The 27,984-nt window shown below is 46.4% G+C and overlaps 1 protein-coding gene across 1 annotated transcript; it reads right to left on the bottom strand.

The window, feature by feature from the left end:
- Window positions 1-64: 64 nt before the first annotated feature.
- dkk3b (dickkopf WNT signaling pathway inhibitor 3b) lies at window positions 65-23,829 on the bottom strand. Its single transcript, XM_072272901.1, has 6 exons — window positions 23,612-23,829; window positions 16,322-16,453; window positions 13,806-13,898; window positions 9,636-9,780; window positions 4,829-4,985; window positions 65-2,749 (listed from the first exon to the last, which is right to left on the bottom strand). Exons 1-6 carry the CDS (start codon window positions 23,783-23,785, stop codon window positions 2,506-2,508), a joined length of 945 nt encoding a protein of 314 aa, XP_072129002.1. The 5' UTR covers window positions 23,786-23,829; the 3' UTR covers window positions 65-2,505.
- Window positions 23,830-27,984: the final 4,155 nt, after the last annotated feature.

The following is a 27,984-nucleotide window of genomic DNA, read 5'->3' as shown; positions in this document are numbered from 1 at the left end:
TTCACTTATCACCTTCTAAGTTGTCCTTCTCTCCCCCCCCCCACTTCCTTTCCAGCCCTGATGAAGGGTATCAGCTTGAAATATCGGTAGTTTATTCATTTCCATAGACGCTGCCTGACCTGCTGAGTTCCTCCAGCATTTTGTGTGTGTTACTCTGGATTTTCAGCATCTGCAGTATCGCCTGTGTTCCTGTCTGATTGAGTTCCTCTAAATTTCCTGAATATAAACTTTTTGAAACTGTGAGGTTAAATGTCAACATCAGCATCATGTGTTGACTTGCAAAGCGTCTTGTTAGCTGGTTGGAAATGTTCCTGTTGGTATTGGTTTCCATTCTGTAGGAAAATCTTTCAAATGGAAATGAATCACAGGTGACAGAGCAAAGGCTGTGATTTGTTCCATTATCTTATGTCCATGAAGATCCCTGAAACCTGAAGCCCATTGTGTGTTTTACAAATAAAGTGCTGGAGGAATTCAGCAAGCTGGGCAGTATCGATGGAGGGGAGTTAACGGTCAATCAGATTCAGGTTGAAGTTCTGTGTTCTCAGGTGGGTGATAAAGGTGCTACAGTCAATATTTAAGGAATAACATGACTTTGCTCCAATATTCTGGCTGACAATTGTATTTCACTGAACAAATACAGCAGATCAATACACACAAAATGCTGAAGGAACTCAGTTCAGGCAGCCTCTATGGAGTAAATTAAACAGTTGACATTTAGGGTGGAGACCCTTCATTGGAATCAGCTGTCCTTTGTAATTGCATCAATATGTGATTGTGTAGTTCCAGCACGATGTTGAGATCTAGGCTCTTGGAACTGCTTACCCGTTCCACTCCTTGATATTGACTGTCGTGTGGTCTCCCAACTTCCCTGTCCTGAAGTCGGGACTGTAGTTGTGGGCCCACTGGGTACAGTGACAGTGTGATTTTCCCTCAGGACTTTCTAGACTTGTCTCCACTCAAACCCAGAATCACACAGTGAATGCAAGGACTGTCAGGTCTGGTGTATGTATCAGACTGTGTGGGTGCAGATTAACAGTAGAGAACTGTTTAATGTTGTGGTTCCAAGTGGGAAATTCCTGCACTGACTGGACGGGTGGGAGTGGTGGCAACTGGAGGAACGTTGGCTTTGGGAGACTGAGTTGAGCCCAAAAGCTAGGTTTTGGAGCTGTTGGAAAGGATTCACCAGAGAAAGGTTCCACTGCTGACCCTAAGGTATTCACTGCCAGGCCATGCCGATCCTGGCTCTAATGGTGTGTACACAGCAGATCTGGCTGTGGCTGTATATGGCAGTATTGTACAGGCTCTCTACCAGCTCCCTCATGGGCACTAGCCTCCCCAAAATCAATGACAATTTTTATATACCTGCATCAAATGTCCCCTCGTTCCAGGGAATAAAGTCCAAATCTATTCAACCTTTCCTTTCAAATCCTGGCAACATCTTGTAAATTTTTTTCTGCACTCTTTCAATCTTGTTACCTTCCCTGTAGATGGGTGAATAAAATTGTGCACAATGTAGCAGCTAATGGCATTCCTGTGCTGGGAGTAAACATTGACTCGAATGGCTAAATAGCTCTCTGACAAGAGCCTGCTGGATCACAAACAGCAGATTCTGCTTTCTACAGTTTATATAAATCATACCAAGGTCCCAACATCACCTCTGGAAGATGCTCTGTTTATTGATAATACTGTAAATCTGGTAGTTTTAGAAAAAGCATCTAACAGCTTGGAATTCTAAACATAAGTTTGAAACAAAAAAAAGTTCTAAACTAAACCTGGAGCCAGTAGTCAGAGCTGTAGATGTCTCCAACTGTTCTTTCTCATTCACTGGAAATGAGACCCAGTTTAACAGCTGGCAATGCCCCTAGCTACAACCAGCCCACACACGAAATGCAGGAGGAATGCAGCATCTTTGGAAATGAATAAAACAGTTTCAGGCTGAGTCTTTTCAGGACTGGAAAGGAAGGGGTCAGAAGCCAGAATAAGGTGGTGGGGGGAGGTTAGGAGTACAAGCTGGAAGGTGATAGGTGAGACTGGGGGCACCACGCAGGGGGAAGGAAGAGTCCACCAGTGATGTTTTTCTAAGGATTGGCAGTGGAGTCCATCAGGGTAGCATAGCAGTTATCACGATGCTGTCACAGTTTGGGCATCGGAGTTCAGAGTTTAATTCAGGCAACCTCTGGAAGGAGTCTACATCCCATGATCACATGGGTTTCCTCCCACAGTCCAAAAGACATAGCAGGTTGGTTAATTGGTCTTTGTAATTGTCCTGTGCTTTGGCCAATGTAGATCAGTAGGTTGCTGGGCGATGTGGTGCATTGGGTCAGAAAGGCCTGTTCAACACTATCTCTAAATAAATAAAATCTACTGAGTATCAACAGATGATCAATAAGCCGCTGAAGACTATTTTCCAACGGATTGTTACAATTATCTAGCCTCTATGCTCCTGACTTTCCGTATCACTTGGAAGGATTGTATGCGGGCTGGGTTTCAGAGAGATCAGACAAGTCAGCTGTGATTTTTGTCTCCTGCCTCATATTCGTCAACTCTTCCTGTGTTCTCCCAGTTGTGGAGGTCTTTTGTGGAATCCAGCCTGGTACTGAGTACAGTCCACAACTCAGCCTCGTCCTTCTCCCCTTCGCTGGGATCTACGTTCTCTGCACTGAGGAGTGGCCGCTCTTCCATGTCGTCAGAGAGATCTTTCGTGACACTGGCCCGCTGGTTTTCCTGGCACACGGATATCAGGCTGTTACTGAGCAGGAGAGAGGAGAAAAAGTTTATTTAGTGATACAGTGTACAGTAGGCCCTTCACACCACACAATCCCACAACCCCAATTAACCCACCCAGTATGCCTTGGAACTGTGGGAGGAAACCAGAGCACCCGGGGAAAACCCACGCATTCCACAGGGAGAACATACAGAGGATCATTACAAAACAGTACTGAACTCTGAAACACCCCTACACGACCATGGTCCCCTACTTACAGGAAAGATATCAATAAGACTGAAAGAGTATCAACAAGCTTACACCTTCTCAAAAGTCATAGCAGTTAGCGCAATGCTTTAAATCAACTGGGATTTAATTCCCACCATGCTCTGTAAGGAGTAAGCTCCCCTCATGACTATTTGGATTTCCTCTGGCTGCTCCTGTTTCCTCCCACATTCCAAAGATGTCTGGGTTAGGGTTAGTACGTTTTGGGCACGCTGTGTTGATGCCTGAAGCCTGGTGACATTTGCAGGCTGCCCCCGCACATCCTCAGGCTGCGCTGGTCATTGACACAAATGACGTGCATTTCACTGACATATATGTGATAAAGCTACTCTTTAAATACACATCTTCAAGGAGCGGTGCCTCAGAAAGGCAGCGTTCATTATTAAGGACCTCCAGCACCCAGGGCATACCCTTTTCTCACTGTTACCATCAGGTAGGAGGTACAGAAGCCTGAAGACACACATTCAGCGATTCAGGAACAGCTTCTTCCCCTCTGCCATCCAGTTCCTAAATAGACATTGAATCTTTGGACACTACCTCACTTTTTAAAAAATACAATATTTGGTTTTTTTGCACTTTTTAAAATCTAGACAATATACATATACTGTAATTGATTTAATTATTTATTATCTTTCTTTCTATATTATGTATTGCATTAAACTGCTGCTGCTAAGTTAACAAATTTCAGTACCCATACCGGTGATAATAAACCTGACTGATATCTCTGTACCCAACCCTTGCATCCCTCTGTATGAAGAGTGGACCCACTGTCACTTGGGCCAACAAGGTTTGGTGGTGGATGATCAGAGGGGTTGATCACACTGATGTACAGTCCTATGCCATTTCAATGCCTCTGAGCCAAGGTCATCTGTCAAGTTCAATTTAATGTACCTTCAAGCAGCTCAGGGAGAGAAGTTCAATGCCACTGCACAACAATATTACTCATCAGTTGTAAATAAGTAACCCATAGACAGCTTTGGCTCAATGTAGCCATGTACTGCCCAGCGAGCCTGTCTCATCTGCTTGTGTTTGCCCCATAGCCCTCTAAACCTCTTCCGTCCATGTACTCATCCCAATGGACTTTTAAATGTTGCAATTGTGTGAAGCAGCAGCTCCTGGTGTCCCCTTTAAAGAACACCCCTCCCTGGGGAGAAAAAAAAAGCATGTGCTTTTAGCCTCATGATCTTGGGGTCTGCAACCATAGATCAATCGAAGTTACCCTGCAAGGTGGAGTATATTAGTCGGGGAAATGAGTTCAAGGACCGCCAGGCAATGTTGCAGCTCTAAAACCCTGGTTAGACCACACTTGGAATATTGTGTTCAGTTCTGGTCCCCTCAAGCTGAAGAATGTGGAAGATTTTGAGAGGGTGCAGAGGAGATTAATGGCTGGATTAGAGAGCAGGTCTTGCGGATCAGTTGAGTGAGCTGGGGTTTTTCTCTCCGGAACAAAGGAAGATGAGAGGTGACTTGATAGAGGTGTACAAGAGGCAACGGTCGAGTAGACAGCTAGAGACTTTTTCCCCCAGGGTGGAATTGGCTAATACAAAAGGGCAGAGTTTTAAAGGTGTTTGGAGAACACTTTTTTTTTACACTCACACACAACAGTGTCTGTGTGGAACACCCTGGCAGGGGTGGTGGTAAAGACAAATACATTAGGGTCATTTAAGGGACTCCCAGATAGGTACATGGATGATAGAAAAATGGAGGGCTATGTGGAAGGGAAGGGTTTGATTGATCTTTGAGTAGGTCAAAAGATCAGCACAACGAAAGGAGCTGTTCTGTTCTATGTTCTTGTGCACCTCAATCCTGGCCTCACTGCTGGATACAGGGTCTCCTTACCCTTCTGGTGCGCACTGCAGTCCACTGGCACAGGGACACCGGTCCAGAGCTCCGTCCGGTTCCATTTCCCAAGTGACGAGGTCCAGCAAATGGTGGGCAGGGTTGTGACACACCTGATCCTTCTCAGCCAAGGGGGTGCACACAGGAAACAGGAGATCTGCACAAAGCCAAGACAAATCTGGTGAGAACTGTTCGTCAGGGGCACATCCAAAAACCAGCACTCTAACAAGGTAACCAAAGTTAATACCACATTGTTATAGAATATCAATAACATTTATGATAGGTCTGATTTATTACTCCTTCGGGAATGTCCATAAGACATAGGAGCAGAATTAGGCCATTTGGCCCATCGGGTCTGCTCCACCATTTACACATCATCAATGATCTCACCTGGACTGTACACACTGGCTTTGTGGCAGAAAAAAACATAAGAACAGAGGTTACAGCGGAACATTGATGGGGTGCAAAACTGGGCTGAGAAGTGGCAGATGGAGTTCAACCCAGATAAATGTGAAGTGGTTCATTTTGTTAGGTCAAATACAATGGCAGAATATAGTACTAGTGGTAAGACTCTTGGCAGTGCGGAGGATCAGAGGGATCTTGGGTTCCAATTCCATAGGACACTCAAAGCAGCTGCGCAGGTTGACTGTGGCTAAGAAGGTGTACGGTGCATTTTCCTTCATCAATTGTGGAATTGAATTTAGGAGCCGAGAGGTAATGTTGCAGCTATATAGGACCCTGGTCAGACCCCACTTGGAGTACTGTGCTCAGTTCTGGTCACCTCACTCCAGGAAGGATGTGGAAACCATAGAAAGGGTGCAGAGGAGATTTACAAGGATGTTGCCTGGATTGGGGTGCATGCCTCATGAGAGTAGGTTGAGTGAACTCGGCCTTTTCTCCTTGGAGCGACAGAGGATGAGAGGTGACCTGATAGAGGTGTATAAGATGATGAGAGGCATTGATCGTGTGGATAATCAGAGGCTTTTTCCCCAGGGCTGAAATGGCTGCCAAGTTTTTTATGCAGAGTGATGAGTGCGTGGAATGGGCCTCCGGCAATGGTGGTGAAGGTGGATACGATAGGGTCTTTTAAGAGACTTTTGGATAGGTACATGGAGCTTAGAAATTACTGGGGTTACCCAGAGCCCTCTATTTTTCTAAGGTAGGGACATGTTGGGCACAATTTTGTGGGCCAAAAGGCCTGTATTGGGCTGTAGGTTTTCTGTGTTTCTAACATAAGAAATAGGAGCAGGAGTATATTGGCCCACATTGTTGTGCCGACCCTCAAGGTGCAGGTACAGAAAGGCAGCCTGGAAGATCATTAGGGACACCAGTCACCCAACCATAAACTGTTCCAGCTTCTTCCGTCTGGCATTAAAGCCAGAACCGACAGGCTACGGAACGGCTTCTTTCCACGAGTCATTAGACTTTTAAATGCACATGCCTGTACATTGCAACAGAGTCATAACACAAAGATTTTTACTCATTCACATTTAAATTAATTCATTCATGGCTGATTTATTTTCCTTCTCAACCTCATTCTCCTGCCTCCTCCCTCCTCCCTTTAACCTTTGACACCCAGACTAATCAAGAACTTGTCAAACTCTGCTTTAAATATACCCAATGACTTGGCCTCCTCAGCCACATGCAGCAAAGAATTCCAGATTATCACCCTCTGGCTAGAGAAATTTAGAGAAAATCTAAATAGGTGTCCCTCTATTCTGAGGCTGTGCCTTCTGGTCCTAAACTCCCCCATTACAGGAAACATCCTCTCCACGGCCACTATCTAGGCCTTTCAATAAGATCACTCTCTCCCCCCGCTCCCACCCCTCTAAACTGTAGCAAGTACAGGCCCAGAGAAAAACGCTCATGTTAATTCTTTCATTCCTGGAATAATTCTCGTGAACCTTCTCTGGTCCCTCTCCTGTGCCAGCACATCTTTTATTCGATAAGAGCCCCAAACAGCTCAGAACAAGGGGAAAAAAAATTATGAAACCATCTAACAATGGTTCAACTGCTTCAGTTTAATCAATTTATTGTGAGCTTCACTTAACAGCCGTCTGATTTAATTTTCACGTAATACAGCCTGAGGTCAGGTTTGAATTGCCTTTTTGAAAAGAGATTTTGCACAAGTTTCAATCCACTCTGAAGGTTCACATTTCCACCAGTGGGAGGGTCACAAACAAGTGGTCATGGTTATAACGGGGTGGGCATTTAAAACTGAGGTTTCTTCTCTTGGAGGGAGGTGAATCTGTGGAATTCTCTGCTCCTGAGAGGGGGCGGAGGCCGGACCATCGGCACCATGGTAGCGTAGCGGTTAGTGTGATACAATTACGGCTTGGGGCATCGGAGTTCAGAGTTCAATTACGGCATCCTCTAAGCACATTTGCACATTCTTCCCGTGTGTGTGTGGGTTTCCTCCAGGTGCTCCGGTTTCCTCCCACAATCCAAAGACATACTGGTTAGTAGGTTATTTGGTGATTGTAGATGGCCCTGTGATTAAGCCAGGGTTAAATTGGTCTTGCTGGGTGGTGCAGCTCGTGAGGACAGAAGAGCTTATTCTGCGTTGTATCTCTGAATAAATATTTACGATAGAGACAAATGATCGAGGATTTGTGGGAAACTGATTCGCTGGTACCAGATGTCCTGCATTTACTGTGGGGGGAGATCCAAAGACATACAGGGCAAGATTTTCTGTACAGACTGGAGGATGTCTGGGACAGGCTGCCGAGGTTTGCGGGGGAAGCAGATGCGATGGAGGCATTCAGGAGGTCGTTAGACACGACAACAACCTTCATGACATAGGTCAGTGATGATAAACCAGATTCTGAGAGCACATGGAATGGAGGCAGGTTCGTTCTCTCTCTCTCTCTCTCTCTCTCTCTCTCTCTCACACACACACACACACACACACACACACACCCCAACCTACACTTTATCCTCCCATCTTTGGCCATCTTACTACCCTATTCCTGCTTATCCATTATATCCTATAAAAAATACCCCTGTATCCCTTGAGAAAGCTAAAAATACCCTGACCTGTGCTCTCTCACCCATGCCCAACAACCCTTTTAATGTGAGTTCCTGCACCCCCGATTCCCTTAGATTGATTATCATCATCTCCTGCAACACAAAACTACATGTTCTACTGACTCCTCTTCCTGACATTCCTCACACAATCCTGTTTGGTGTTTCCCTATCATTTTCAATGTTTTGTTTAATGCACGGTGTCCCAGCCTTAACCTAGTCCACACAGTTTCCTCTCTTCTGTATCCACTACCTACCCTAGTACCTGCAACACCCTCTTGTATTTGATATAAATGCCTCCCTTTCCCTTCCCTGTCCCATCTTTCTTGCCACATTTGGTTGATTTTTTCCCCAGATTACACACTTCACCTCTGCTTTACTGATACTAATGTGCATTTCTATATTTTATTTCTTTAATGCCCTCTTTGCCAACTCATCCACCCTCTCATTCCCCTTCACCCCTACATGTGCTGGAACCCATAGAAATTTTACCTGACCTCCCTGATTTGCAATTCTTGTAACTAACTGAAGGACTTCATAAAGTACACCTTGCCGACCGTTCGAGTGAAAAGACCTTAAACTTGCTAGAACTGAGGATGAATCTGAACATATCAACACCTTGACTTGTCTAGCTTTCTCCACCCATCGCAACGCAACCAACACTGCCAGCATCTCCACTGTAAACACCCCTAATTTATTAGATGTTCCTCTGCTGATTAAACGCGAGTCCATCTATCTATGTTTATATTCTTATTGGGATACAGCACAGAATAGGTCCTTCTGTCTCTCCGAGCTGGGCTGCTCAGCAATTACCCTAATTAACCCGAGCCTAGTCATGGGACAATTTACAATGACCAATTAACCCACCAGCTAGTATGCCTTCGTACTGTGGGAGGAAAGGAACACTCAGAAAACCCACATGTGTCATGAGGAGAACATACAAAGTGCTTGCAGACAGCTGTGGGAATTGAATCCCAGTAGAGCGTGTGCCAACCACCATGCTACTGTGCCATCGTCTCACAAACGATCAGGTATTTTATCAACACTCCATTTGTAACACACGTCACACTGTAACATTTCAGCAGAGCTGGCGAGGGGAGAGCAGGAACTGGGGCTTCAGTGTCCCCCATCAACCGATGCACCTTTGAGAGCTTTCTGGATGCATCACAGCTTGGTAGAGCAAATGTTCTGCCAGTGCCCGCAAGAAACTGCAGAGAGTTGTGGACACAGCTCAGCACGTCACGGAAGCCAGCCTCCCCTCCGCGGACTCTATCTACACGTCTCACTGTGCCTTGGTAAAGCAGCCAGCAGAATCAAAGACCCCAGCCACCCCGAACTTTCTCTCTTCTCCCCTCACCCATCGGGCAGAAGACACCAAAGCCTGAAAGCAGGTCCCACCAGCCTCAAGGACACCCACCCTGCTGATATTGAATGGTTCCCTCATTGAAAAGATGGCCTTGTGACCTCAATCTGTCTCGTTATGATCTTGCACCTCATTGTTTACCTGCAGTGCACGCTGTAACTATGACAATTTACTCCGCATTCTGTTACTGTTTTCCCTTGCTGTATCTCAATGCACTGGGTAATGACCTGATCTGTATGAACAGTATGCAAGACCAGCTTTTCACTGTATCTCAGTACCTGACTATTCCAATGCCAGATCTGAACTATCTAATTCCCCAAATTGGGTAGCGGAGGATGGGAGATTTTCTGTCCTGGGTAACAACTTTGATGATCCCTGCCAGTTTACATTGGTGTGCAGCGAGGGGTCTGGGGAACTCACCGGTGTGGAAGGCACAGCAGAGGTGTAGATGACAGTCTGACTGATGTTGACAGATGGAGCCCTGCTCTCCTCTTACTGCATCTGCCTGGCATTGTCCCCAGATACACAGGTGGTCCCCATCGCACTCAACATCTCGAGAACAATTCTAGGAACGAACAAACATTCAGCACCAAACGTTAACCAACAAACAAATCCATTATGCATATGAATAGCATGATTAATTAAAACTGCAGCAGCTGCTGGGCTGAAGGATGTTGGCAAGGCTGCATTAATAGCCCACTCTCCCAAGACAATCCCTCTTCTCCTCTTTCCCATCAGCACATCATAGAAACCAACCTCACCTCAATGGACTGTTTACACTTCACTGCCGCGGTAAAGCAGCCAGCGTAATCAAAGACCACCCCCCCCCACCCCATGCATTCACCTGAAACAACCACCCCCTTCCCCACGGGCGAAAGATACAGAAGTCTGAAAACGCATCCCACCATACTCAATGACTGCTCCTACCGGCTGTTATCAGACTAGGAAATGGTTCCCTTCTACAAAAAGATGGACTCTTGACATCATTGCAACCTTCCATCTTATTGTCTACCAGCACGGCACTTTCTTAGTAACACTATTCTGCATTCTGTAATTGTTTCAGCTTGTTCTATCCCAATACACTGTGTAATGATCAGATTTATATGAACAGTGTGCAAGACTAATTTTTCCACTGGACCGCGGTACATCTGACATGGAACATCACAGCACAATACAGGTCTTCAGGTGCACAATGTTGTGCCAGTCTTAACCTACTCTAAGATCAATCTAACCCCTCCCTCCCACATAACCTCCAAGACTAAACCAAATCCAATTCTAATTCCAACAGAAGACCTGGTAAATTGAGGAGAGAAAGTGATACAGGATATTCTAGTAATTCAACAATAAAAGATATTTCACTGAATTTATTCTTGGGACATGACCACAAAACATACAGTAGGAACAGAATTAGGCCATTCAGCCCATCAAGTTTACTCTGCCATTCCATCATGGCTGACTCATTATCCCTCTCAACCCCATTCTCCTGCCTTCTCCCATAACCTTTGACACCCTGACTAACTAAGAACCTATCAACCTCCACTTCAAGTATACCCAATGACTTGGCTTCCATTGTTATCTGTGGCAGTGAATTCCACAGATTCACCACCCTCTGGCTAAAGAAATTCCTCCTCGTCTCTGTTCTAAAGGGACATCTTTCTGAAGCTTGCCCTCTGGTCCTAGACTCCCCTGTTACTGTGGTGCTAGCAAGTTTGTGAACACTGTAGAATTTTCTCTATTTCTGCAAAAATGATAAAATATGACCATATCTTCACACGAGTCCTAAAACTGGATAAAGAGAACCTATTTAAATAAATAACACAAAAAACATTATACTTGTTCATTTATTTATTGAGAAAAATTATCTAATATTACATGTAATTGTTGGGAAAAGTATGTGAACCTCTGGGGTAATGCTTTATACAAAAGCTATTTGGAGTCAGGTGTTCCAATCAATGAGCTGAGATTGGGGGTGTGGGTTGGAGAGGTGCCCTGCCCCATAAAAAAGACACACAAAGTCAGGTTACTGACAGAGTCTGCTCTTCTCAAAAGGGATCTGTTTATGTGCACCATGCCTTGATCAAAACAACTTTCAGAGACCTTAGAAGGATTGTAGAGATGCATGAAGCTGGAAAAGGCTAGAAAAGCATTTCTGAAGACCTGAGAGCTGACCAGTCCACAGTAAGAGAAATTGGCTACAAATGGAGGATATTCAGTACTGTTGTTACTCTCCCTAGGAGTGGATGCCCTGCAAAGATCACACCAAGAGCACAACGTGCTATGATGAAGGAGGTGAGAAAAAAAAACCCAGACGTATCAGCAAAAGACCTGCAGAAATCTCTGGAACTTGCTGAAGTCACTGTTCATGTGTCCGCTATAAGAAAAACACTGAACAAGAATGGTGTTCACAGAAGGACACCGCAGAGGAAACCACCGCTCTCAAAAAACAAAACACACACACCACATTGCTGCACATCTGAAATTTGCAAAAGATCATATGACCCGATGTTCTACAACACTTCTGTGACAATGTTTTGTGGAAAGATGAGAAAAAAGTTGAACTTTTTGGCAGAAATGCACACCGCTATATTTGGGGAAAAAAAAGGACATTGCGCACAAACACGAAAACCTCACCCAACTGTGAAGCAGGGTGGAAGGAGCATCATGGTTTGGAGCTGCTTTGCTGCCTCAGGGCCTGGACAGCTTGCAATTGTTGAGGGAACAATGAATTCAAAATCATATTACAGGAGAATGTCAGGGTAGCAGTCCATCACCTGAAGCTCAATAGAAGTTGGATAATGCAACAAGACCATGATCTGAAAGACGAGAGTAAATCAACAACAGGATGGGTTAAAAAGAAGAAAATCCGTGTTTTGGAATGGCCGAGTCAAAGCCCTGACCCGAGTCCTATAGAAATGTTGTGAAAGGACCTGAAGCAAGCAGTTCATGCAAGGAAGCCCACCAACATCCCAGAGCTGAAGCAGTTTTGTAAGAAGGAATGGCCCAAAATTCCTCCAGGTTGATGTGCAGGACTGATCAACAGTTACCGGAAATGCTTGGTTGAAGTTATTGCCGTACAAGGAGGTCATAACCAGTTACTGAAAACAAACGTTCACATACGCACAAAATAATCTGCAGATGCTGTTGTCAAAGGAACACTCACAATGCACTGGAGGAACTCAGCAAGTCAGTCAGCATCAGTTGAAAAGATTAGTCAAAGTTTCAGGCTGAAACCCTTTGTCAGGACTGAAGGAAGAACTTTGGAGAGGGTTTGAAGAATGCTGGTAGTTGAAAAAAACAGTAATTTGAAAGCTCCCTATTTCACATCACCTCCCTCATAGTTCCGCCTCCTTCTACTACTGCACATTGTTCTCCTGCCAATCACCTCCCTGCTTCCCCTCCCCCACCCCTTTGTCTTTCAAATTACTGTCTTTTTCAACTACCAGCATTCTTCAAACCCTCCCCAAAGTTCTTCCTTCAGTCCTGACGAAGGGTTTCGGCCCGAAACGTTGACTAATCTTTTCAACTGATGCTGACTGACCTGCTAAGTTCCTCCAGCGCATTGTAAACGTTCACATACTTCGACCAACAAATACATGTAATATTGGATCATTTTTTCCCTCAATAAATGAACAAATATAATGTTTTTGTGGTATTTATTTAATTGGATTCTCCTTACCCAGCTTTAGGATTTAAGTGAAGATCTGATCACATTTTAAGTCATACTTAGGCAGAAATAGTGAAAATTCTACAGGGTTCACAAAGTTTCTAGTACCACTATATAGGAAACATCCTCTATATGTCCATTCTATCTAGGCCTTTCAATATTTGATTTCAAATAGGATTCAATGAGATACCCCTCATTCTTCTAATCTCCAGTGAGTACAGGCCCAAAGCATCAAACACGCCTCATACATTAACCCTTTCATTCCCAGGAACATTCTTGTAAACCTTCTCCGGACTCCCTCCAATGTCAGCACGTCCTTTCTCAGAACGAAGAGGTCCAAATCTGCTCACAATACTCCAACAGCGATCTGACCAATGCCTTATAAAGTCTCAGCATCTCATCCTTGCTTTTATATTCTCGTCCTCTCGAAATGAATGCTATTATTGCATTTGCCTTCCTCACCACAGACTCAACCTGCAAGATAACCTTTAGGGAATCCTGCACAAAGACTCCCAAGTCACTTTTCACCTCAGATTTTTGAATTTTATCCGTTTAGAAAATTGTCTACACCTTTATTTCTTCACCCAAAGCACATGACCATACACTTCCCTGAACCTGCCATTTCTTTGCCCATTCTCCTAACCCATGTAATGCAGGTAACCAGGATCAATGTACATACATCTCACGGTCAGACGAGACAAGATGGACCAAAGGGCTTGTTTCTGTGCCATACAGATTTAACGAAAAATAACTCGGGACTACACCAAGTGTTCAGGCTCATCCACTCGCCCTTCGTTCTGAACATGTTACCTCTTTTTCCCTCCTGATCAACTTCCCCCGAACGTTGTTTGGCTCAGCCCCTCCCTGGGTTGATCGCTGCCCACATCCCTGAGAATCAACCCATCCCAGGGACCGGCCGAACTTGCCTCTCGCTCTGCTCTCCGTCGAAGGCATTTGGGCTCCAGCGGGTCTGTCTGGCAGAACTGGTACTTCCCACAGTCTTCATCTACGAAGCACTCCTGCAGAACAGACAGACAGACCTGTCAACAGCAGCACTAACAGCTACAGAATACGACAGCAGTTAGTACCACGCTATCATGGGTTGGGGCTCGCAGTTCAATTCCAATGCCGTCTATCCTCCGGGTGCTCTGGTTTCCTCCCACAGTCCACAGAGGTACTGTCAGTAGGTTAATTGGTCACTGTAACGTGTCCTGTGAGTAAGCCGGGGTTAAGTCGGGGGTTGCTGACTGACACAGCTCGCTGGGTCAGAAACGGACGGGCCTGTTCCTGCTGAATCTCTGAATAAGAAAGGATACTAACAGTTCCAGCGTGTCTGTGTCACCCAGGAGCTGAGGGTACTTTGAGGAAAAGAGGAAATCAGCTCTGCAGTTGGACACACCAAGTTTATAATTTACAGGGCTTTCGATGTTGTAAATCATTGAGAATGCACAAGTCAAGTTGAAATTTATTGTCCTCCGACTGTGTGTGTGGGGGGGGGGGGAGGGTGTGTACAAAACATATACCAAACACAGCACATAAGACAAATTATAATATGATTTGGCGGTTGTTGCTTATATATATATAAAAAATTGTAAGACGTATTGCTCCAGGAGTTAGTTCCTAATGGTTTTTTCCCCCCCTCTTTTTTTGTCTTATAGCTATGGGTTTTTTTTTTAAACTTAGCTGGGGTTCTCTTTTTTCCTTCTTTTCCTTTTATAAAATTGTTTTTTTCATTAGCATATATGTTTTTTTTCTTCAGCTTTATTAATTATATACATACTAGTTTGTTGAATTTCTGTATTTTATAGTTGTAGAAGATTATATATTAATAAAAAGATTTAAGAATGAAAATGAAATGGATGAACAAATTATTACCACTCAAAATGCATGTAGTACACAGCACGGGTAAACAGTAAACAGCTCGCTGTCCTAGTGATGAGACCTTGGTGGTGGCAGGGTATTCATTAGTCTCACGGCCTGCAGGAAGAAGCTGTTACCCAGTCTGGCAGTCCGAATCCTGATGCTCCTGTACCTTCCTCATGGCAGTGGGTCAAAGAGATTGTGGGATGGGTGGTAGGGATCCTCAATGCTCTGGGCCCTTTGTCTACAATGCTCCCAGGAGATTTTGCAAATAGAGGGGTGAGGGAGACCCTGGTGAACCTCTCAAAATTTATTTATTATTTTTAAAAAGGGTCTTGTGGTCCGCTGCCTTGCAGCTTCTGTACCACACAATAATGCAGCCAGACAGGATACTCAAGATGGGGCTCCTGTAGAAAGCTGTTAGAATGGGGGCAAAGGGCCTTGCACACCTCGATTCCCTCAAAGTGTTGACACTGCTGTGCCCTCTTGACTAGTGAGGTGGTGTGGTGGACTGGCATTAAATCACGGGTTACCAGCTGTACCGCTCGTTGGGCTGGAAGGGCTGTTCTGCACTACTTAAATAAACCACATACACCAGGGCAGATTTAGAAGGTTGTTTGAACGAGGTGGCTTGAAGAAGCATTGTAAAGGTGTGAGGAGGGATTAGGGATGAATCCGTGGTCAATCCCAATCATTCCCAGGGAATTGGACACAGAAATCCTGGAAACCTATGGGACCCGAATTGGGAATGAGAGGGGTCAGGGAGGGACGTGGGGTATCATCGGGTAGAGAGCTTTTGTGGGCCAGCAAACACTCGGTTCACAGCAAGGTAAATAGGGTCCAGCGGTGATGGTGTGGGCGCGGCCAGGAGGCTAGTCACTGGGACGTGAAGCACACCAGCTAACAGCACTGGAAGCCCAGAGCGCGCTGCCCACTGCCGGAAGAGAGATGGCTACACGCTGTGTGGGAGGAAGGGTGCTGCACAGATAGGGCTTGTCCGCCGTGGTTGCCAGCTCATCTCGAAGGAGAACTGATCTCACACCTCTGCTGCCTCGCAGTTATACTCACTCATGGGGAAGGCTTCAGGAGTAAACTCTGAGGAAAATCCGGAACTGGAGTTCCCGAGGCATTCTGTGTATGAGTCTCTGCCGCTTCTTTGGATTCATCGGCTGCGTGGAGACAGGGAGCCTGCTACACGGGGAACAGCTTACTCTCCATATCGTACTGCCCTGGCCTGTGTATCACGTAGACAGCTGGAGGCAGCATCCATGGTCGACCCTGACCAACGGAAGGCCACGAAAGGGAGGAAGCAGGGTGAAGATCAGTTGGAGGGGAAGGGAAGGGTCAAGACAGAAGGGGGTAACAGGGGAGGGGTTCTTTTCATTTTCCATAGGTGCTGCTGTATTCCGTGATGCGGCAGCCGAAAGGACATTCTACATCTAATGGGCTGAATGCTCTGCAGTGTTCTCACCACCCTCCGCTCTCGCGAGAGCCGCGTGCGTGGAGGAGGAGAGGTGAGTTTCACTACCCTGGGACACTCAGTGGGGGGGGGGTGCTGTGGGTGTGCTTTGGATCAGCCTACCTTCCTGGCTCCCTGCCACGTGCCGATGTCTGGCTCTCCGGTTCCGAGGGGGGAGGCAGGTTCTTCGCGCTGGTCCTGAGGGACGGGAGGCGGCTCTGTGTCCCAGGTCGTCCACCCTGGCACCAGGTCCATCTGCAGTACCAGACACGAGTCCTGTTAGCAGGGCGGGGCGGGGCAGCAAGACCAGCCATCACAACTCATCACCACCACCCCACCCCAGGAGCCAGGATACATCCTGTCAGTCTAATCATATTGTAGCCCCTCTCCCTGGAGCACATCGAAGACAAACGCCTCAATTTATAAACCAGCTTAGGCCATTCAGCCCATCATCATCTCCACCATTCCATCATGATAATTTAGTATCCCTCTCAACCCCATTCTCCTGCCTCTCCCTGTAACCTTTGACTCCTTGACTAATCAACAACCTACGCATTGCCACTTTAAATATACCCAATGACTTGGCCTCCACAGCCGTCTGTGACAACAAAGTCTACACATTCACCACCCTCTGTCAAAAGAAATTCCTCATCTCTGTTCTAAATGGACGTCCCCCTTTTCTGAGGCTGTGTCCTCAGGTCCTATACTCACTCACTATAGGGAACATCCTCTCCACATCCACTATGGAAGCCTTTTAGTATCACATTTCAATGAGATCCACCCCTCATTCTTCCAAGGTGCAGGCCCAGAGCCTGCATACACTGGTATGTTAACCCTTTCATTCCCAGAATCATTTTCCTGAACCTCATATGGACCCATTCCAATGCCAGCACATCAAAACAGGCAAAAACCACCTGAGGACCAGAGAAATAGATCCCCAGTCTCACCTAATGTTGGATTAGGGTCTGATTTGCTGTTTTTCTTGTAATTTAACTTTCTTTATGCTTGATCATATCTTTGTACAATTACCTGCTTGTCCATAAATGTTCAAAGGATTTTCAGTAATTTCAGAATCAGATTATCACTAATGTACAAAATGATGGAACTCTCCAGCACAGAAACAGGCCCTTCAGCCCATCTAATCTGTCCAAACTGTTAACCTGTCGAGTCCCATCGACCTGCACCTGGACCATATCCCTACATTCCCTTCTTATCCAAACATCTCTTACATGTTGAATCGATGTGGCATGCGCCACTTGCACTGCAGCTCGTTCCACTCTCTCACCACCCTCTGAGTGGAGTTCCCCTCCTGTTCCCCTTAAACATTTCACCCATGACCTCTGGTTGGAGTCCCACCCAACCTCATTGGAAAAAGCCTGCTTACTTTTCCCTATCTATACCCCTCATAATTTTATATACCTCTATCAAATCTCCTCTCATTCTCCTATGCTCTAGAGAATAAAGTCCTAACCTATTCAATCTTTCCCTATAACTCAGGCACTAAAATCCCCATCAACATACTTGCAATGTTTCTCTGCACCCTTTCAACTTATCGACACCTTTCCTGTCAGTAGGTGGCCAAAACTGGACACAATACTCCAAATTAGGCCTCACCAATCTCTTATACAACTTCAGTATAACATCCCATCTCCTGTACTCAATACTTTGATTTAAGGAGACCAATGTGCCAAAAGCTTTCTGTACAACCCCATCTACCCATGACGCCACTTTCACAAAATTATGGACCTGTGGTCTGAGATCCCCCACTCTACTGGTATTTATCAGTGACCCATGTCATGATCTGAGCTGATAAAAATCCTTCAGTGCTTGGACATTGATGGGAAAGATATCAGAATCATCAGAAATTTGCAGTGTGAACAAAGAGCAGGAATAAGTGATTTTGTTCCGATTAAGAAGGGAGTCAAGCAGAGTTGTGTTCTCTTGTCTGACCTATTCAACCTTTATAGAGAGAAGATTCTAAGAGAAATTAGCAGTATTCCAGGCATGATAATTGGTAGATACAATTTAAACAACCTACGATGTGCAGATGACACAGTGCTGATAGCTACTTCTAAAGAAAAACTCCAAGAAATACTGGATAAAGTCAAGGTACAAAGAGAGGGTTGACCGCAAGAAGACCGAATGTATGGTTGTCACCAAGAGAGTACAGAAATACGAACTGAAAGTAGGCAACGTAACAATCAAACAGATGTGGAATTTCAATTACTTAGGGAGCATAAGATCCGACAGTAGGGCTGATGTTGAAATTAGGAGGATTGGGATTGCTAAATGCCTGCTCGAGCGTTTGAGCAAGATACTAAAGAATAATCATTTCTATTGGTAGGAAACTCAGTGTTGTAGTGCTGTGTTCACTCCACGCTAACATATGGAGTGAATATTGGACAACATCAAAGCAAAATAAAGCTGCAGAAATGTGGCTTTTGAGAATAACGATGAAAATATTTTAAGACAGAAACAAATGAAGTACTGTGAAAAGCCGGAATAAGAAGAGAATTGATATCAATCAGGAAACGGCAGCTGGAATTTCTGGGACAGATACCAAGGAAAGAGAAGCTTGAACTTCTTGCAATGATGGGAAAAATTGATGGAATAAAAAATCATGGTCAATAGCGAATGGCATTCTTGGGACGGACAGGCAAAAGTTCTGAAAAAGTTATTAGAACTTCTCAGATGGAAGACATGATCCCCCACATCATATGACATGACACAGAATGATGTGAAATTTCACAAACAAAAAGTCTGCAGATGCTGGAAATTCAGAGCAACACACACACACAGTGCTGGAGGGACTCAGCGGCTCGGGCCACATGGAAAAGAGTGAACAGTCAGCATTTCAGGCTGGTCCTGATGAAGGGTCTCAGCCCAAAGCATCAACAGCTTACTCTTTTCCACAGACACGACCTGGCCTGCTCAGCTCCTCCAGCATCTTGTATATGTCGCTGATATGAAAGCTGCTGTTTTGTGCAGTACAGTGCAAATCAAAATCTTAAAATCACAGAAATATATATTGTAAAGTTAAATGAAATAACGAGTGCAAAAAAGAGAGCAAAAATATCGAGTGTTGATGGGTTCATCGTTCAGAACCCTAATGGCAGAGGGGAAGAAGCTGTTGCTGAAACGGTGTTCCTGTAATATCAGTGGGTCTGTATATTTTGTTGCTGTGAGACTGTACACCACAAATCAATCTGCCTCACAGGCTGTTCTTATCAATACTGGACAGTATCATCTGTCCAGTTTGTGCTGTTTTACACCGGAAAGACAACCACAAGGCAAGGCTCTTTGTTTTTTTTTTAATTACTTTCAGTGGAATGACAGCATCTCTAGGAAGAGGTACAGTCGACGTTTCAGGTCGAGACCCTTCGTCAGGACCAACTGAAAGAAGAGTTAGTAAGAGATTTGAAAGTGGGAAGGGGAGGGGGAGATCTGAAATGATAGGAGAAGACAGGAGGGGGAGGATGGAGCCAAGAGCTGGACAGGTGATTGGCAAAAGGGATATGAGAGGATCATGGGACAGGAGGCCTAGGGAGAAAGAAAGGGGGAGTGGAGCCCAGAGGATGGAGAGCAGGCAAGGAGTTATAGTGAGAGGGAGAGAGGGAGAAAAGAAGAGAAAAAAAAGGGGAAAAAATAATAATAAATAAGGGATGGGGTACGAAGGGGAGGAGGGGCCAAGAGCAGATTCCTGTGCTGTTGTGCTGTGCAACTCGAGCGAGAGACATTGGACAGGCTGGGACTTAATACCCTGGAGCACAGCGAGAGAGAATGCCATCATGGACAGTGCCAAGCCCAGCTGTGAAAGGTGGTGGTTTGGGCATGGGGATAGCAACCCCATCCCGTAAGACCCAGAGCTACAGAAATGCCAAGAGAAGTTCCAAAGACCTCATTCCTGGGGGGAGGAAGTATCTTTACCGCGACGACATCCGAAGTTAGTGGTGAAAGGAAAGCCACAGGACCGATCAACCTTCAGCCCAGAGCAGAGACCTCTGAGGAACCTATGCCCCAGTCGGGGTGATGGGTTAAAAACAGGAGAGTATCGATAGAAAACGCTGGCTCTCGGGAAGGGCCACAGAACCCAGCAGGAGAGATCGGGGAGCACAAGGTTAAAGGCAGAGGAATAAGGGGAGGGCCACAGGTAACACGTTAACAAAAAGCAGTCAGCACCTGGAACATCATCTGTCCACTTACTTCCCACAGATACTGCCTGACTCACTCAGTTCTTCCAGTGTGTTGTGTGATGATTCAGCTTCTCGTATCTGCAGTCCAGTGTCTCCTGGAGAGCTATACTGATTCAGTTTTCAACCCCCTCCCCTTTACTCTTTTTCCATTCCCCATTCCGGCCTCGTGCCAGTTCTCCTCACCAGCCTATCACCTTCCCCAGTGCCCCTCCACCTTCCCTTCCTCCTCTCAGATTCCAACTTCTCTAGTCCTTTCCCTTTTCCACCCATCAGCACCCAGCTTCTCACATCATCCTCCCTCTCCCAGCTCTCCACATTCCCCTTCACCTATCAGCTTGTTATCCTCCCTCTCCCCCACTTTCTTATTCTGGCACCTTTCCTCTTCCTTTCCCACCCTGAAGGTGGCTCTTGGCCTGAAACGTCGACTGGTTATTCATTTCCATAGATGCTTCCAAGCTGCTGAGTTCCTCCTTATCAAATTTCAAGTTGAACTCAGTTATATTGTGATCACTGCCTCCTCAGGGTTCCCTTACCTTAAGCTCCCCAATTGCCTCCTGTTCATTACATAACACCCAATACAGTACAGCTGATCCCCTAGTTGGCTGCTCAAAAAAGCTATCTCATAGGCATTCAACAAACTCACTCAAGATCCATTTCCAACCTGATTTTCCCAATCAACCAGCATATAACCATATATAACCATATAAAATGCATGTTAAAATCTCCCACGACTATCATAACATTGTCTTTTTGACACGCCTTTTCTACTTCCCATTATAATTTGTAGTCCACCTCCCAGCTACTGTTGGGAGGCCTGTATATAACTGCATTCAATGTCCTTTCATCCTTGCAATTTCTTAACTCAACCCACAAGGATTCAACATCTTCTGATCCCATGTCACATCTTTCTAATGATTTGATGCCATTCTTTACCAGTAGAGCCACACCACCCCCTCAGCCTATCTTCCTATCCCTCCGATACAACATGTAACCCTGGACATTCAGCTCCCAACTACAACTATGATTCAGCTAATGGCTACAGCATCATACCCAACAATCTATAAAAGTGCAACAAGATCATCCACCTTTTTCTTATGCTCTGTGCATTGAGATATAACACTTTGAGTGCTGTATTTGCTACCCTTTTTGATTCTGCATCCCAAATGCACTGATACTTGCCCTGCTGGCTACAATTTTGTCCTATCACCTGCCTGTCCCTCCTGACAGTCTGATTGCATACTATCTTTGTTTTTCTACCCTTCATCCTATCCTGAGTCCCTTCACTCTGGTTCCCAACCCCTCTGCCAAATTAGTTTAAACCCTCCCCAACAAGTCTAACAAACCTCCCTGCGAGCATATTGATCCCCCTCGGGTTCGGGTGCAACCCGTCCCTCTTGCAGAGTTTATAGATCCCAATGTTTCAAGAACCTGAAGCCCTGCCCCCTGCACCAGTTTCTCAGTCACGTATTTATCTACCAGATAATCCTCTTTCCACCCTCAGTGGCGTGTGACACAGGCAGCAATCCAGAAATTACTACCCTGGAGGTCCAGCTTCTCAGCTTTCTGCCTGGCTTTCGAAATCCTCTTTTCAGGACCTCTTTGCTTTCCCTTCCTGTGTCATTGATATGTACCGACTATGTACCTCCTACCCGATGGTAGCAATGAGAACAAGACATGATGTGGGTGATGGGGATTCTTAATGATGGACACTACCTTTTTCAGGCATTGCTCCTTGACGAATGGATACTACACAACTACATACGAAAGACACACACTCAACAATTCAGGAACAGCTTCTTCCTTTCCACCATCAGATTTCTCAATGGACCATGAACCTACCTCACTATTTTTTCTTTTTAAATCACTCTTTTTGCACTACTTACTTAAGACCATAAGAGAATAAAAAATAACTTGCAATCAGAAATACCTATTAAGTGGAATTATCTGTGTAATTTGTTGCCAAGAGCAGCTGTGGAGGCCAAGTCATTGGGTGTATTTAAGGCAGAGATAGATAGGCTCTTGATTAGCCAGGGCATCAAAGAGTATGGGGAGAAGGCAGGGGAGTGGAGGTGACTGGAAGAATTGGATCAGCCCATGATTGAATGGCAGAGCAGACTCGATGGGCTGAATAGCCTGCTTCTGTTCCTATATCTTATGATCTTAAGTAGTGCCAAAAAGAGAGTGGTATAGGAGCAGAAGTAGACCATTTAGCCCATAGAGTCTGCTCCACCATTCAATAAGATCATGGCTGATCTGGCCATGGACTCATCTCCACCTACCTGCCTTTCCCCCATAACCCTAATTCCCTTACTAGGCAAAAAAAACTCTCCGACCTTGTCTTAAATATATTTACTGAGGTAGCCTCTACTATGGTCAGAGAATTCCACAGATTCACCACCCTTTAGAAAAGCAGTTTCTCCTCATCTTTGGCCTAAATCTACTCCCCCAAATCTTGAGGCTAAGTTCCCTAGTTCTAGTCTCACATTTCACAGCATATGCCAGTTAGAGTAAAGCTGATCCGCAGCAGGCCTTTCGGCCCATCTCATACATGCCATCCGAGATGCGCCATTTAAACTCGTCCCATTTGCCTGTATTTGGCCCATATCCGTCGTAACCTCTGCTGTCCGAATGTCTATTAAACGTTGTTATTGTACCTGCCTCTGGCAGTTCGTTCCACATACAAACCAGCGTCTGCGTGAAGTTGCCCTCAGGGTTCCTCGTAAATCTCCCTCCTCCCACCTTAAACCTAGTCCTCGATTCTCCAACCCTGGGGTAAAACCCCGAGCAGCGGTGCATCGCTCCAGCCGCAGTTCCAGTGCCGCCACGTGTATTCCAGCCGCTCGGCAACCGGCGCACTGCTGCCGGGGGTGTCGCTCCGCACCCGGTCTTGGCGTGTAACTCCCGGCGCTGCACCGGTGCCTCTCCGCAGCCGGTGCATTGCTCCCGGGGCTGTGCTCCAGCCGTTAGCGGCGTATTACTACCGGCGCTAGCCTGTGCGGGTGTCGCTCCGTAACTGGTACGGGTGCATTTGCTCTCCGCAGCCGGTGCGTTGCTCCCGGGGCTACTCAGCAGCCGGTAGAGACGCATTTTCTCCCGGACCGCACGGCTGCCTCTCCGCAGCCGGTGCATTGCCCCCGGGGCTGTTCCACAGCCAGGAGCTGGAGCCGGAGCCGGGATATTGCTCCCGGCTCCGGGCGGGTGCCGTTCCGAAACCGCTCACCTCCCGGACTGCTCCCTGCAGTTTGAGCCGCGTGTCCTCCATCAGTTCGCCCACCTCCTGCAGCATCTCCCGCAGGCCGGCTCCCCCCGTTTCTGCCGGGGCCGGAGACCCGCGGGCACACTGGCCCAGACACAACAGGAACAAGAGACCGACCCGCTGCCGTGAGCCACCCATCGCAGCCCCGCTCCCCGCCACCTCCAACCCTCCGCACTGGGGTCCACCCCGGTCCGGTCCCGTCCCGCTCCCGGGCCCCGCCTCCCCGGGTCCTCTCCTCCAATCAGCTGCTCTGCCGTCCCGTCACGCTCCCGGGCCCCGCCTCCCCGGGTCCTCTCCTCCAATCAGCTGCGCTGCTGCCGCGGCAGCCGAACGCCACGTGCGGAGCGGACCGAGTTCGCGGGACAGCGCGGGAAACGTGCCCGCGCGCCTGCGGGAGTGTCCGGGTGGGCGCGTGTAAAAGGTGCGGGAATGTCGGGGAGTTCACAGAAACTTCAAAAAGTAGCCGAGAAGTTCAGACTGCAGAAACTTCAAATTGTATCCAATTTTCCTCTCAGCTCCAGCCTCTTGCCTTCTCCCCGTATCCCTTCATGCCCTGACCAATCATGAATCTATCAACCTCTGCCTTAAATATACACAAAGACTTAGCCTCCACAGCTTCACCACCCTCTGGCTAAAGAAATTCCTCCTCATCTCCATTCTAAAAGGACAACATATTTTTCCCAGTCTGTGTCCTCTGGTCCTAGATTCTCCCACCATAGGAAACATCCTCTGCACATCCACTCTATCAAGAACTTTCACAATTCGATAGGTTTCAATAAGATCATCCCTCTTCTGAATTCTAGTGAATACAGTCCCTGAGCCATCAGACACTCTTCATATGACAAGCCATTCAATCCTGGAATCATTTTCATGAACCTCCTTTGAACCCTCTCCAATTTGAGCACATCTGTTCTGAGATAAGGGGCCTAAACCTGCTCACAATTCTCCAAGTTAGGCCTCACCAGTGCTCTATAAAGTCTCAACATTACATCCTTGCTTTTATGTTCTAGTCCTCTTGAGATGAATGAAATATCACATTTGCCTTCCTCACCACAGACTCAAACTGCAAATTAACCTTTAGGGAATCCTGCACAAGGACTCCCAAGTCCTTTGCATCTCAGGCTTTTGTATTTTCTCTCTATTTAGAAAATAGTCAACTCTTTAACTTCTTCTACCAAAGTGCATGACCATACGTTTCCCAGCACTGTATTCCATCTGCCACTTCTTTGCCCATTCTAATCTGTTTAAGTCCTTCTGTAGCCTCTCTAATTCCTCAAAGCTACCTGCCACTCCATGTATCTTCACATTGTCTGCAAACTTTGCAACAAAGCCATCAATTCCATCATCCAAATCATTGACATATCAAGTCAAGTCGTGTATAATGTAGAAAACAATCGGTCCCAACACAGATCCCAGTGGAACACCATTAGTCACTGGTAGTCAGTTAGAAAGGGCTCCCTTTATTCACACTCTTTGCTTCCTGCCAATCGGCCGCTGCTTTATCCATGCTAGAATCTTTCCTGGAATACCATGGACTCGTACCTTGTTTGGCACCTTGTCAAAGCCCTTCTGAAAATCCAAGTATACAACATCAACCAGTTCTCCTTTGTCAGTCCTGCTTGTTAATTCTTCAAAGAGGACTCAACCAGCAGCTACTCTTAAAAACGCATCAAGCAGGCGCTCTAAAATTCCCCTCCTGTAATCCAGCACCAACCTGATTTTCCCAATCTACCTGCAAAATGGAGTTCCCCATGACTATTATAACATTGTCCTTTTGGCATGCATTTTCTAACTCCCTTTGTAATTTGTCAACCCACATCCAAAAACTCCGAGGGAAAGTTGGCTCTCGCAATTCTCTCTTGAAAAAATTAGCAGGTACGAAATGGGGAGCTAATGCTCACACACTTAGATCAACTGCCCTAGCACTCTGCTATGCACCTGCAGAATACCGTGCACCTGTGTGGGGCAGATCAGCCCATGCGAAGAAAATAGACCTGTTGCTTAACGAAGCCTGCCGAATAATCACGGGCACACTGCGCCCCACACCCACTAACATCATTTACAGACTTGCAGGCATTGCTCCCCCAGAGATCCGAAGACACACAACAAAAGTTGAAAAAGGTAAACAGAACTCAGATCCACGGCACCCACTACATCATCATGTGCCAGTTTCCAGCCGCCTAAAATCGAGGAGAAGCTTTGCTACAGTGGAGGAACTACCGCACGGAACATCCCCCCAAACATACAGGACTGACCTCTGGCAACAAACAGAAGCCAGAACCCCACCAAACAATACAGTACAAGACCCCACAGAAATGTTACCAGACGGGGCACTGCTTGACAGACGGAAGTGGTGCACTCTTAACAGAGCGAGAGTGGGAGTTTGTAGGACGGGAGACAGTATGGTGAAGTGGGGTTTAAAGACCAGCGAATCCTGTGAGTGTGGCAAAAGGGTGCAGAACATTGAACACGTTCTGCACAACTGCCCACTCTCACCTGATTTAGCTGACGCTGACCTGCTCAACATCGACCAAACAACACTAGAGTGGCTGCCTGTCTGGTGTGACAAACTATGATGATGATGATTTGTCGACCAGATCCTTACCACTGTTTGAGGGTCTGTATACAACTCCCATTAGGGTCTTTTTACCCTTAGCTCTATCCACAACGATTCAACACCTTCTGACCCTCTGTCACCTCTTTCTATTGATCTGATTTCATTTTTTACCAACAAGACAACGCCAGCCACCCCATCTAACTTTCTGCCTGTCCTTTCAATGCAATGTGTATCCTTGAATATTAAGCTCCCAGCTATAATCTTTCAGCCTTGATTCAGTGATGCCTAAAATATCATACCTGCCAATCTACAACTGTGCTGCGAGTTCATTTACCTTATTCCATATACTGCGCACATTCAAATATAACACCTTCAGTCCTGTATTCACCCTTTTCAATTTTGTCCACCTTTTATGTTACAACTCATCCTGTTGGCTGCAATTTTGCCCTACCAACACTCTCTACTCACTGCACATTGCCTCTGTTTGTAAACCAGCTCCCTCATCTTTAGCACTGTTACAGTATCCACCTTTCCGATGATACTTCTTGCATTAAAAGACAGGCAGCTCAGGATACTAGTCGCACCATACTCAACCTTTTGATTCCTGACTTTCTCTGAGTCTTACCAACGTCTGCCTCCACAATCTCCCCACTAACTGTTCTGGCACTCTGGCTCCCATCCACCTGCAACTCTAGTTTAAACCCCACAGTGCAGCACTAATAAACGTTCCCACCAGGATATTAGTCCCCTTTAGTTCACGTGGAAACTGTCCCTTCTGTACAGGTCCCATCTTCCCCGGAAGAGAGCCCAGTGATCCAAAAATCTTATGCCCTCCCTCCTACACCAATTCCTTAGCCACATGTTAAACTGTATAATCTTCCTCGTTCTGGCCTCACTAGCATGTGGCACCGTAGCAATCTTGAGATCACAACCCTGTAGGTCCTGCCCTTTAGCTGAGCACCTAACTCCACGAACTCCCTGTGCAGAACTTCGTCACTCGTCCTACTGGTGTCCTAATGGTGGTCCTACATGGACCACGACCTCTGGCTGTTCACCCTCCCACTTAAGAATGCTGAGGACTCGATCCAAGATATTCCGGATCCTGGCACTCGGGAAGCAGCATACCATCGGGAATCTCATTCTCATCTTCAGAACTTCCTGTCCGTTCCTCTAACTAGCAAAATCCCATCACCTCAGCATGCCCCTTCTCCCCCCTTCCCTTCAGAGTCACAGACTCAGTGACAGAGCTTTCCTCTTCTTTTGCTTTCTCTGACTGAAACCTCAAAAAGCTAAAGCCTTAAGATCGCCACTCTGACTATGCCCACTCAGTCTAAGGCCACTGTGACGACGGCCACTGCATTCGCCTCTGCCTTCCTTTAATATGTTCTTACTAATCAAACCCAAACGCCGACTGGTCACTGGTCAAAGCTCTACTCCACTGCCGTGACCCACTCTTGCCTTTTATTCCCAGGTGGTGGACCTGACTGAGGTCCCCTCCAACTTCGATGTCTGGATTGGCCGCTGGTCAGAACTCTATGTCGGTCCACGGGCAACTCTTCTGCTGTGATGAGGCCACCCCCAGGCTGGAGGTGCAGCACCTCATATTTCATTTGGGTAGCCTCCAGCCTGATGGCATAAACCTCAATTTCTCTAACTTCCAGTGATTTTCCCCCTCCACCTTCCCTCTTCTTCAATTCCCCAGTCTGGCCTCTTCCCTCTTCTCCTCATCTGCCCATCACCTCCCCCTGGTGCCCCTCCTCTTTCCCTTTCTCCCAGGATG

The sequence above is a fragment of the Mobula birostris genome, chromosome 11 (assembly GCF_030028105.1).
Source record: "Mobula birostris isolate sMobBir1 chromosome 11, sMobBir1.hap1, whole genome shotgun sequence".
Lineage (NCBI taxonomy): Eukaryota > Metazoa > Chordata > Chondrichthyes > Myliobatiformes > Myliobatidae > Mobula > Mobula birostris.
This window is presented reverse-complemented; position numbering and strand designations above follow the sequence as displayed.